The 12361-nt window shown below is 36.5% G+C and overlaps 1 protein-coding gene across 1 annotated transcript in view; it reads left to right on the forward strand.

Moving 5' to 3' along the window:
* The window catches only part of Atrn (attractin), a gene marked incomplete at its 5' end in the record, with an annotated part of 149165 nt that overhangs the window by 64356 nt on the left and 72448 nt on the right, over positions 1–12361 (forward strand). The window contains 5 exons of the mRNA XM_015488038.1: positions 666–756; positions 7190–7433; positions 8148–8331; positions 9422–9580; positions 12145–12163. Of these exons, the coding sequence (XP_015343524.1) occupies positions 666–756; positions 7190–7433; positions 8148–8331; positions 9422–9580; positions 12145–12163 (697 nt within the window). The remainder of the gene's footprint in view (positions 1–665; positions 757–7189; positions 7434–8147; positions 8332–9421; positions 9581–12144; positions 12164–12361) is intronic.

The raw sequence follows: 12361 nt of genomic DNA on the forward strand, positions 1-12361 counted from the left end.
TTCATAATGAATGTGTATGATTTATAATAGCAATTCAGTGATTTTTTTCTCAAAACAAACAAAATACTCAAAATTAAATACGTTAAGATGTTGAATATGATTATTCAGTAATGCAAGGGTAAGTATAAATTGTATGGCAAGAGTATTAAATTATTTTCATTTTGGCATGTTTGTATTTCAAAAGATCAGTATGTAAATTTATAGTATAGTTGAAATGCTATAATATATTCAGCCTTCCTTAAAAGTATGACTAAAATCAATTAGGTGGAAGAAAAGGAAATTTTTCTAGTAATTTCCTTTTATTTATCTTCAGTTTTTTATGATGGATTGAAGGAAAAGTTATTGTAATAAATTAAGTTTAAGTCCCTTTAGTATGATGCAATCTTCAAGTGATTTAGACTACAGAAGAGATTTTCAGAAGAGGCATTAGAAGCTTCCACCAGACTTTTATTTCCTTCTTGTCCCAGTGCTATGTAGTCCACCGTCCCTTCCTGAATTCTCAGATACCTAGTGGGCTCAGGTGTCGGTAGTGTTTGCCAGGGCAACTGGTGCCTCCCTGTGTCCTTGATTTAATGAACATCTCAAAACTGGATTGTTACAAATAAAAGAGTACAAGATATTCTGTTTTGTCATTTGGATAAAAATTTGATCTGTTTGTTTTGTAGGTATGACCTTGCTTCTAGGGAATGGCTTCCACTAAACCATTCTGTGAACAATGTGGTTGTTAGATATGGTCATTCTTTGGCTTTATATCAGGTAAAAATACCTGCACTCTGTACTAAGCATGAAACTTGACTCTTCCTCAGTTAATTTATGTATTATGCAGTTGAAAAGCTATTGAATGTTGTTTTTTTAATTGGGGCAGACTTTCTTTTGGCGGTGGGAGTTATTTGATTGGCTAAGTTGTGAATGGAATTGAAGCTGCAATTTCTTGAACCCAAGAGATTTTAATGGATCTAACCATACTGAGATATTATTGATTGTGATACCAAGTGGTTAGAACTGTAGATTAAAAAGTATTGATTAGCATTTATGCCATTCCAAGTTTAGCCAAGAATTGTCAAGCAACTAAATAATAATTTTCACCTCCCATTTTTGGAGGTATGTGGTAGGATGAAGCAACTTTATTTTTTCAAGTTATTTTATTATGTAAAAGATCTCATAAGCAAGCCCAAGAAAATGACAAAGTTTTAGAGACATAAAATATGATTTGCTTATTTTTGTTCCTTTCTGCATCCTCTTCCTAATTATTCATGGAATGGCCCATTAATACTTTTTAAGCTGAGAACAATATTGAGGTTTTGAACTGGTCATTTTTTGTTCTCAGATTTGATATATTTTTTTTTTGAGAGAGAGAGAGAGAGAGAGAGAGAGAGAGAGAGAGAAAGAATTTTTTAACATTTATTTTTTAGTTTTCGGTGGACACAACATCTTTATTTTTTTATTTTTATGTGGTGCTGAGGATTGAACCCAGTGCCCCGCACATGCCAGGCGAGCATGTTACCGCTTGAGCCACATCCCCAGCCCTATTTAGTATTTTATTTAGAGACAAGGTCTCACTGAGTTATGTAGCAGCTCACTTTTGCTGAGGCTGGCTTTGAACTCGTGATCCTCCTGCCTCAGCCTCCTCAGCCGCTGAGATTACAGGCATATGCCACCATGCCCGGCTTGGACCCCATTCTTGTTGATGTACATGATGGTGGGATTTATTGTGGTATATTCATATATGTACCTATATATGAGTAGGAAAATTATTTTGGATTCATACCCCTGTCTTTCTTTTTCCTATCCTTTTTCTTCATTCCCCTTTGTCTATTATCTATTCTTCCCCTCTCCCTTGTTATTGTGGGTTAGCTTCCATATATCAGCAAAAACATTTGACCTTTGGTTTTTGGGAACTGGCTTATTTTACTTAGCATAATAGTCTCCAGATCCATCCATTTACTTGCAAATATCATAAAGTCTTTCTTCTTTATGGCTAAGTAATACTCCATTATGTATATATACCTAGTTTGGCTCCATATCTTAGTTATTGTGAATTGAGATGCTATAAACATTGATATGGCTGGAATCTGAATCAGTTTAATGAAATTCTTTTCCTGTATAGCATGTTAGAATATCAGAACACTTAACAGTTTGGAGTTTGGCCATATGGGTTTGTTACAAGTTTTAGGTGGATTTTTTTTTAAGATAAAAGGATGAAATTATATGCATCAGCTCTTGTGAAATCCCTTCTCCATCCTTGAGATATTTTGATGTTGAATATTAGATAAAGGGAACCTGCATGCTTTTGACTGTTTTTCCCTTTCCAGAGAGGAACACCTGGAGTATTTTGCAAACCCAGGGTGCCCTTGTGCAAGGGGGTTATGGCCACAGCAGTGTTTATGATCACAGGACCAAAGCCCTGTATGTCCACGGCGGTTACAAGGCTTTCAGTGCTGTTAAATACAGGCTCGCAGATGACCTCTACAGATACGATGTGGACACCCAGATGTGGTGGGTGCTTTTTCTTGAGCTTTTGCTTTAAACTGTGAATTCTCTAGATGCAATTGTTTGGGAAAATATTTTGCTGGTTTTTTTTTTGTTTGTTTTGTTTTGTTTTTGTTTTCAGGCCTGGTGTATAACTCTGTTCAGTGTTGTATATAAAGAAATTAGGAAAAAGCAAAGGGTAATAAATTAGCTGCATTTATTTTGTTGCATTATCCTACATTCTGTAATATAGTGGTTAGAAACTACTTGGTATTCTTGGGTTGATTTTCAGTTTTCATACACTCAACCCTACTGTAATTTTTTTTTCCTTTGGAATCCTAAGGAATAAAGCAGTAGTTGAGTTTGTACACACACTTATAATTAAGTAGACTATATTCTTTTTTTTTTTTTTTGGTGGTGTTTGAGATGGAACCTAGAGCTTCACACTTGCAAGGCAAGTTCTCTGCCACTGAGCTGTACCTCCAGGAAGATATATCCATTTTTGAACCTTGTCTTGGTAATCAAAGTGTCACCCCTGAGGTCAGCAATTGGCATAATCCAATATAATCATCAAACAGGATGCTCTCATACCTAATTGATAGAGCTCTCCTCATGCTGAATTACAGATCAGCCTGTAAAATGTATGCTCATTTTAACAAATATAAAGCTAATTTGAGTTTTGAAATAATGTAATTTTAAAGCAATGTTTTCCCTTTTTTGGTATTTCATCACATATCTGAAAGACCATTCCCATAAATATGGTTTTACATTCAGTCTGGCATAAAAATCATCATTTTTATTAGCTTTGTAATACTCCATCTTGTGAGTGTACTGAGCCTGTGTGGTTGGAAGTTTTTATTTCTAGCTTTTGTCTTGTTAGTAAAGTATCGTGCATAAGAGTCTCTCTGTGTTTCATATGATTTCTTCCCAGAAAACAGAATTATAGCATCCTATGTTATGAACATTTTAAGGGTGTTAATATCTTTTGCCAAGATTCTCATAGGATTTTACATGTCTAGAGAGTTACTTACGTGTAAGGAAAGTGTGAATGTATTTGCACATTTGGGTTTGAAGCTAATAAAATGGCTAAGTTTGCATTAGCAGATAAATAACTATTCTTAAAAACTAACCTTACATTTATTATTTTTCAATAAACTCAAAGGACCATTCTTAAGGAAAGCCGATTTTTCCGTTACTTGCACACAGCTGTGATAGTGAGTGGAACCATGCTGGTGTTTGGAGGAAATACACACAATGACACATCCATGAGCCATGGTGCCAAATGCTTCTCTTCAGACTTCATGGTTTATGACATTGGTAAGTTTCCCAGAGCCATTTTTCTCTTCAGAAATGTTTTTGTATATAAAAGCAACATTTTAAAAAGAAACTGAAAATATCACTAGTTCAAATGGTCAGGCCACTTGAAAGAGGTCCAAATGGTAATTTTGTATTTATTTGACTAAGGTTATACATTTGTTAGAAAGCATTACTTCTACATATAGTTCTTCTGTAAGTCACTGTTGTTTATTGCTTAAATGTTAATTTTCGGGAATGTTATAAGGAGCTGCTTCAGAAAACACTCTTTTAAGTCGAAATTCAAATCAAAGAGAACTACCTGGCCAGGGACTGTCACTCACCCATAGAGACTGAAGCTCTGTAGGAGAACAGCAATTTCCGGGCCTGTGTCTTGAGAATTTAAGGATGAAAACTATAGCTCAGGGACTTTTCTTGGCATCATGTGAGTAAGCCAATCACAGAAACTAAAATAGTGGTTAGCGGGACCTTAGAGCCCTAAGCAGGACCAGAATTTTCCAGTTAGCAAGCAAGCAAGTTACAGAAGCTTAAAATAAAAGCAGTTAGCTTGTGCAACTTGAACAACCGCATCTTGGGTCCAAGCAGGGTTTGGACAACGGTATCCTGAGTTCAAGCAGGGGGTTAGTGGGGGCAAGAATCTATTTACATTTTGTGGGGTACAAAGCACAGAAAACAATTTTTTTTAAATCAGAAAACATCTTTCATTTCAGTTTCTCAGAAACAGTTCTTGTAACATCTTTTTTTTTTTTTTTTAATAGAAGGCAGCAAAATGGAGTCTGAGGCCTGTCCATGACAGTTCTCACTTTATAATTGTCTTATCTCACTTCTCAAAATCTTAGATCTATAATCTCTATTTTTTACTAATCTATAACCTATATCTTACACTCTTACTGATTCTACTAATTAGTTTACACCGCAACAGAGGATGAGTTGAGATATCTGGCCTTGGGCATATTTAAATGCTGTGGTGAAGGCCAAAGATGGCATGGAGTCCTGAAGGAAAGCGGGTACACACTGTGGAATCAAGGAAGGGACCTTTGAAGTGAGAGAAGAGGAAGGGATCTGCCCCACTGGTTTTGGGGAAGGAAGCAAGGTGGGTAGGCAGGAAGCTGGGGGCAGTTGTGGTCTCTGTTCTCCATGTTGAGGAAGATGGGGTGGAGAAGACCGGGCAGGTTTGGGTCAAGGCTGAAGAAGCTCTTCTTGGGCAGTGTCCCTGGGAGTGAGGCAGTGAGCTTGTGGGTGGGGTGGTGCAGGAGCACCCTTGGTGTTCAGTCAGAGGGACGTTGCTAGCATAGGTCAGGGCAAAGGAGGCTCAGGAGATCTAGGAAAGAGCTTTAAATTTTTAAATAAAGTTTAATTTTTGAAATTTTAATTTCCACTTGCATTTTTCTACGGTAGCTACTAAGTTTGGGCAGATCAATACGGGAAAGAGTAGAAAACAATTGTGGAACTCAGAGTATACTCACTTAAGCTTTATAGAATATAAAATTTGCTTAAGTTAAAAAACATTCTTGGGGGCCAGAGATGTAGTCTAGTGGTAGAGTGCTTGCCTATCATGATGGGCAAGGTAATGGGTTGGATACCCAGCATGGCAAAAACCAAAACCAAAAACAAACATTCCAGGGTGTAAAACTGATAGACAGCAGGGTGAGTGATGTCATAAATGTCAGATGCTAATTGGAATTGTCATGTGACCCATCTTTCTTTTGTGCCCTACTGCTCCACTGTTGCTGGTTTTTACCCAGCAATCATAGCATGACTAATAGAGTTGAGAGGCATGTTTTACAAAGTTGTGTGAGTGTTACAGTCTTCTTCTTGAAGACTGTCAGTTTCTGTTGATTATGAATGGCAGTCCTCTCTGAAATGTGTTTTTCTTGCTTCTAGCTTGTGACCGCTGGTCAGTGCTTCCAAGACCTAATCTCCACCATGATGTCAACAGATTTGGCCATTCTGCAGTCTTACACAACAGGTAATTGGAGAAGTGCTTGCTTCTTTTCTTTTGTGCTTGAGATGGAAGTGAAATAAAATATGTAGAAGTGAAAATGAACTAATATTATTTGCAGGATTCTCTCATTCCATTAGTTTTTCACAGAGGACAAATTTCCTGATTGAGGGTTAAAATATTCGATGTGACTGTGAATTGCTTCAAATGCCATGTTTGTTGATCTGGTGGTGTTAGCACACAGGGACATGCTGTGTTTGGTGGTATTGGGATGTGTGGGGCAACAAAAGCTCCATGCATGTTACTGTGTTAGGTCTTATGTAATTCTCTTTGGTACTTAGGTTGTTGAGTTTCAAGTAGCTGTATCTGAACAGTAAAGAGAGGTTGGAAAAAAAAGCAGAGAGGGCCCTTTAGGTGAGAGATAAGGTAGGGAACAGAGATGCGGAGGTTGTGGAGCTTGACATAGGGCCAGTCTGTAGTCCTTGGATGATCTGAAGTCTGCACTGCATTTCACTGCATTGCTGAAAAACGCCTAAGTCAGCTATCCCTCATGAATAATTATATATATACATATNCTGAGATATTATTGATTGTGATACCAAGTGGTTAGAACTGTAGATTAAAAAGTATTGATTAGCATTTATGTCATTCCAGGTTTAGCCAAGAATTGTCAAGCAACTAAATAATAATTTTCACCTCCCATATTTGGAGGTATGTGGTAGGATGAAGCAACTTTATTTTTTCAAGTTATTTTATTATGTAAAAGATCTCATAAGCAAGCCCAAGAAAATGACAAAGTTTTAGAGACATAAAATATGATTTGCTTATTTTTGTTCCTTTCTGTATCCTCTTCCTAATTATTCATGGAATGGCCCATTAATACTTTTTAAGCTGAGAACAATATTGAGGTTTTGAACTGGTCATTTTTTGTTCTCAGATTTGATATTTTTTTTTTTTTAGAGAGAGAGAGAGAGAGAATTTTTTAACATTTATTTTTTAGTTTTCGGTGGACACAACATCTTTATTTTTTTATTTTTATGTGGTGCTGAGGATTGAACCCAGTGCCCCGCACATGCCAGGCGAGCATGTTACCGCTTGAGCCACATCCCCGGCCCCTCAGATTTGCTTATTTTTGTTCCTTTCTGCATCCTCTTCCTAATTATTCATGGAATGGCCCATTGATACTTTTTAAGCTGAGAACAATATTGAGGTTTTTGAACTGGTTATTTTTTGTTCTCAGATTTGAATTTTTTTTTTTTTAGAGAGAAAGAATTTTTTTAATATTTATTTTTTCATTTTCGGTGGATATAACATCTTTATTTTTTTAATTTTAATGTGGTGCTGAGGATGGAAACCAGCGCCACGTGCATGCCAGGCGAGCGCATTACTGCTTGAGCCACATCCCAGCCCCTCAGATTTGAATTTTTAATGTTTTTTAAATCCTGTTTATGTTTTTTCCTCTAGGATAATATTTACATGTATGGAGGAAAAATTGATTCAACAGGCAATGTGACCAATGAGTTGAGAGTGTTTCATATTCATAACGAATCATGGGTATTATTGACCCCAAAGGCAAAGGAGCAGTATGCAGTGGTTGGACACTCAGCACACATTGTAACACTGAAGAGTGGCCGGGTGGTCATGCTGGTTATCTTTGGTCACTGCCCACTCTATGGATATATAAGCAATGTACAGGAATATGACTTGGGTAGGTATATTTTTTTCTAATAGACATGTTTTAAACATCAACTTAAAAACCTCTCCCTTTATTTTTAGGATGTTAAACAATATTCAAGCTAACCTAGATCCAGTTCTTCATCTTGAAACACAGATTACACGGGTATAACCAGTAAAATTTAGGCTATTGATGCCCCTTTGTAGTGTGTATGTGCTAGTGTCAATGCAAGGAGCCAAAAAAGGCACTGAATAGTTTGGTTGTTAAAAATCAATGAAAATAGTTCAGAACTACAAATACTATGGAAAAGAACTTGTATGGCCCTTTAGTGATTGGTTTAATGAAGTGTGAATTTCCCTTAATATATAATCTTTCCTTTGGTTAAATTTTATTTTATCTATTATTGTTTAGTGGGAGTATCAGCCATAATTGACATTTTGATAAAGTTGGCCCATAATATACACCTCTATATTGGTCACTTAAAGGCCATAGTGAATTAAATTCTCACTTGTTAAATTTAATGAAATTGTTTTCCTATATAGAGTGTTAGAACATCAAAACATGTAACAGATTGGAGTTGGCCATATGGCTTTGTTACAAGTTTTAAGTGGATTTCTTTTTTTAGACAGAAAGATAAAATTATATGTATTAACCCTCTTGAAATCTCTTCTCCATCTGTGAGATATTTTGAAGTTGCATTTTAGAGAAGGGGAACCTGCATGCTTTTGACTGTTTTTCCCTTTCCAGAGAGGAACACCTGGAGTATTTTGCAAACCCAGGGTGCCCTTGTGCAAGGGGGTTATGGCCACAGTAGTGTTTATGATCACAGGACCAAAGCCCTGTATGTCCACGGCGGTTACAAGGCTTTCAGTGCCAATAAATACCGGCTTGCAGATGACCTCTACAGATACGATGTGGACACCCAGATGTGGTGGGTGCTTTTTCTTGAGCTTTTGCTTAAAATTGTGAATTCTATAGAGGCAATTGTTGGGAAAATATATTTGCTGAATTTTTTTGGTTTCAGACCGGGCAGGTAATTCTGTTTAGCATTGTATATAAAGAAATTAGGAAAAAGCATAGGGTAATAAATTAGCTGATGTTTATTTTGTTATATTATCCTATTTTTGTAACATGAAACTGCTTGGTTTTAGGGCATTGATTTCCAGTTTTCATACGCTGAACACTACAGTAAAATTTTTTCCCTTCAGAATCCTAAGGAGTGAACTACATAGTTGAGTTTGTATACACATTTATAATTAAATAAACTATATTCTCTTTTTCTGGTGGTGATGTTTGAGATGAAACCCATGCATGGGAGGCAAGTGCTCTACCACTGAGCTGTACCTCCAGTAAGATATATTCAGTTTTGAACTTTGTCTTGATGATCCAAGTGTCACCCTCGGGGTCGGCTACTGGTATCATTCCAATAAAATCAAATAGGATGCTGATACCTAATTGATAGAGCTCGCTTCACTCTGAACCAGAGACCAGCTTATAAAAAGTTCTCTGATTTTAACAACTGTAAAGCTAGTCTGAGTTATGAAATCATGTAATTTTAAAGCAATGTTTTTCTTCTTTTTGTATTTCCTCACATATTTGAGACCATGCCCATGAAAATGTATTTACATTTTGTCATAAAAATCATCATTTTTAGTGACTTTATAATACTTTTTCATCTGAGTATACTGAGCCTGTGTGATTGGAAGTTTTGGTTTCTAGCTTTTGTCTTATTAGTATTTTGCATAGGTCTCTCTCTGTTTCATATGATTTCTGCCCAGAAAGTGGAGACATAGTACCATGGGGTATTAACATTTTAAGGATCTTAATATCTTTTGCCAAAATTCTTATAAGTTTCTAAAGTTTTACATGTTTGTTGAGAGAGCTGCTAAGTACAAGGAAAATTCTGCACGTATTTGCACATTTGGGTTTGAAGCTAATAAAATGGTTATGTTTGCATTAGCAGATAAATAACTATTCTTAAAAACTAACCTTATATTTATTATTTTTAAATAAACTCAAAGGACCATTCTTAAGGACAGCCGATTTTTCCGTTACTTGCACACAGCTGTGATAGTGAGTGGAACCATGCTGGTGTTTGGAGGAAATACACACAATGACACATCCATGAGCCATGGTGCCAAATGCTTCTCTTCAGACTTCATGGCTTATGACATTGGTAAGTTTCCCAGAGCCATTTTTCTCTTCAGAAGTGTTTTTTTATATAAGCAGCATTTTAAAAGAAACTGAAAACATCACTAGTTCAAACGGTCAGGTCACTTGAAAGAGGTCCAAATGGTAGTTTTGTATTTATTTGACTAAAGTTATATATTTATTCAGAAGCATTACTTTACATTCAGTTCTTTTAGAAGTCACTCTTTTTTATTTTTGAAGATGAGTTGAGATAACTAGTCTCTTCTTTGTTAGAAATGCTTTACATAGTAGTGTTATTTTGTAACTACCAGCACTGGGTTAAGATTAGCTTTATTTTATTTCTTGTGAAACAAGTCTCACATGTATTCTTGGTGTGATAATATACTTGACCACCAGAGGGCAGTATTTCCTCATTCATAAGTAATACCAGTGTTGTGTATAAATATTAGATGTTCATTAAAAATATATTTTTTAATTGTGGTAAAATACACATAACATAAAATCTACTATCTTAATCTTTAAAAGTATATAGTTTGGGGCTAGGGTTGTGGCTCAGTGGTAGTGTTCACCTAGAATCTGTGAGGCACTGGTTTTGATCCTCAGCACCACAGAAAAATAAATAAATAAAATTATTTAAAAAAGTGTATAGTTGGTAGAATTAAATATAATCCTAATGCTATGCATTTAGCACTACAATTCATCTCCATAACTGTATTCATCTTATAAATCTGAAACTATCCATTTGGCAACATTTCCACCTTCCCTCTATCCTTTGCAACTACCATTATACTGTCTGTCTTTATTGTATACACATAAATCTACAGTTCACTTTCAGCAGACATTTATGTGCTAGCTCCTGAACTTCTGCATTGGGGATGATCAAATGAATAAGTTATAGCCCTTAGAGTAAAAGTGGAGGAGACAGAGAAATGAGCAGACAATATAGTTGCAATTCAAGATTTTTTTTCCACCGAAAGCAATATATTTGAGCATAACCAAGTATTCCTAAGTCCTGGTAAGGGCAACAGCAGGGAAGGCCTTCTTGTGGGTCCTGAGGAACACTGGGAATCAGTCACATACTATTAGTACTTCCCAAACAGAGGAAGTCCATGTGTGGTGACACAGAGACAGGAAGTGACCAAGGCACATATATAGGGCCTGTGAGTTATTACTATCCTATTCATCATACCAAAGGTAGCAGTGACCCCAAAAGAGACTAGAAAACTAAACAGGTGTCAGCCTAGGACCTTCAGATCTTAAGTAGCCCGTTATGTTATGTTGAGGAATGTGGGATTTTTGAAGCATGTTTCAGAGAAAGTGATGGAATTGTATGTATATCTTAGGAATATCACATTAGTGGCGTTTTGTAGTATTTGGAAGGGGGCATGTTGGCATTTAGGAGGCTTGCTGAAGTCTTGGTGAAGGTTTGAACTAAGGTGGTAGATGTGGCTCTGAGAATAAAGAGATAGACATATTTTGATAGCTCCCAGGAACTTTGAGGTTTGATGGGATGTGTTTTGAAAGAAATGAAAGCATCCTTAATCCCAGGTATGTGATGTGAACCATTACCTATTGCCAAGATTGGGAATCAACATGGAGGAGTACAATCTGAGAAGAAGAGAGTGAAGGAAATGTTGGACCATATCCAATTGAGGATATCTGAGAGAGAACAACTCAGAGAGCTGGTAGGAAGCTTCAGGAGGTGTGAACTTCTGTAATGAAAAACAGCCACCAGGGCAGATGGATAGAGAAGTCCAAAAGAGAGTGAAGATTGTGAATAGTGTTATGGAAGTAGGAGGAAAATAGGCGAGAAGGATGATCTCAGAAGAATCAGTTAATGCCTCCAGAATAGTTAAGTAAAATAAGGACCTGAAAGTCCTTCAGATTTAGCAAGAGTTATTATTACCTTCTAGTCATAGAGGAGTAACGTAGATTATAGGAAGCTGGGAAATAACATGGGGTGAAGTGCATACATGGTGAACATTGACTTTTATTTAAAAACTTTAGTGAAGGGAAGGAAAAGGGCAAGTTGAGTGCCTCAGAGGGAGATATATCTAGGAGAGGCATTAGAGAAAGAAAAAGAGAGAGAGAGGAAGATGGGATATCTTGAGGATATTTAAATGTTGTGGTGAAAACCAAAATGAATGTGGAGACTCAAAGGAAAAAAGTTCTATGTCGTTGAGTCAGAGAAGGGACTTTGGGAGGGGAGAAGAAGAAGAGATCCTGACATACTGGTTTGGGGGAAGGAAGCAAGGTAGGCAGAAAGCTGGGGCAGTTGTGGCCTTTGAACTTCACCTTGAAGAAGATGGGGTAGAGGCTGGATAAGAGAAGACTATGTAGGTTATGGTCAAGCTCTGCTTAGGTAGCTCTCAGAGGGTGAGGCAGTGAGCATGTGGGTGGTATGGTGCAGGAGTACCTGCTCTTATTCATTCAGAAGAGAAGTTATTAGCATAGGTCAGGACAAAGGAAGCTTTTCTAGATCTAGGGGATCTAGAAAAAGACTTAAAATATTAGATGAGTTTAAATTTAAAAAATTTTAACTTTCACCTACATTTTTCCATTGTAGCTACTAAGTTTGGGCGAATCAATATAGAGAAGAGTGGAACATAATTGTGGAACTCACGTTTTACTTACATCAGCTTTGTAGAAAATAAATTTTCTTTAAGTTAAAAATTATCTTGGCTTGAGGTAGGATGTGGTTCAGTGGTAGAACACTTGCCCATTGTACATAAGGCCCTCCTGTGTTTGATCCCTAGTACTACCAAAAAAAAAAAAAAAAAAAAAAAAAAAAAAAAAAAAAAAAAAAAAAA

The sequence above is a fragment of the Marmota marmota genome, unplaced genomic scaffold (genome assembly GCF_001458135.2).
Source record: "Marmota marmota marmota unplaced genomic scaffold, marMar, whole genome shotgun sequence".
Classification (NCBI taxonomy): domain Eukaryota; kingdom Metazoa; phylum Chordata; class Mammalia; order Rodentia; family Sciuridae; genus Marmota; species Marmota marmota.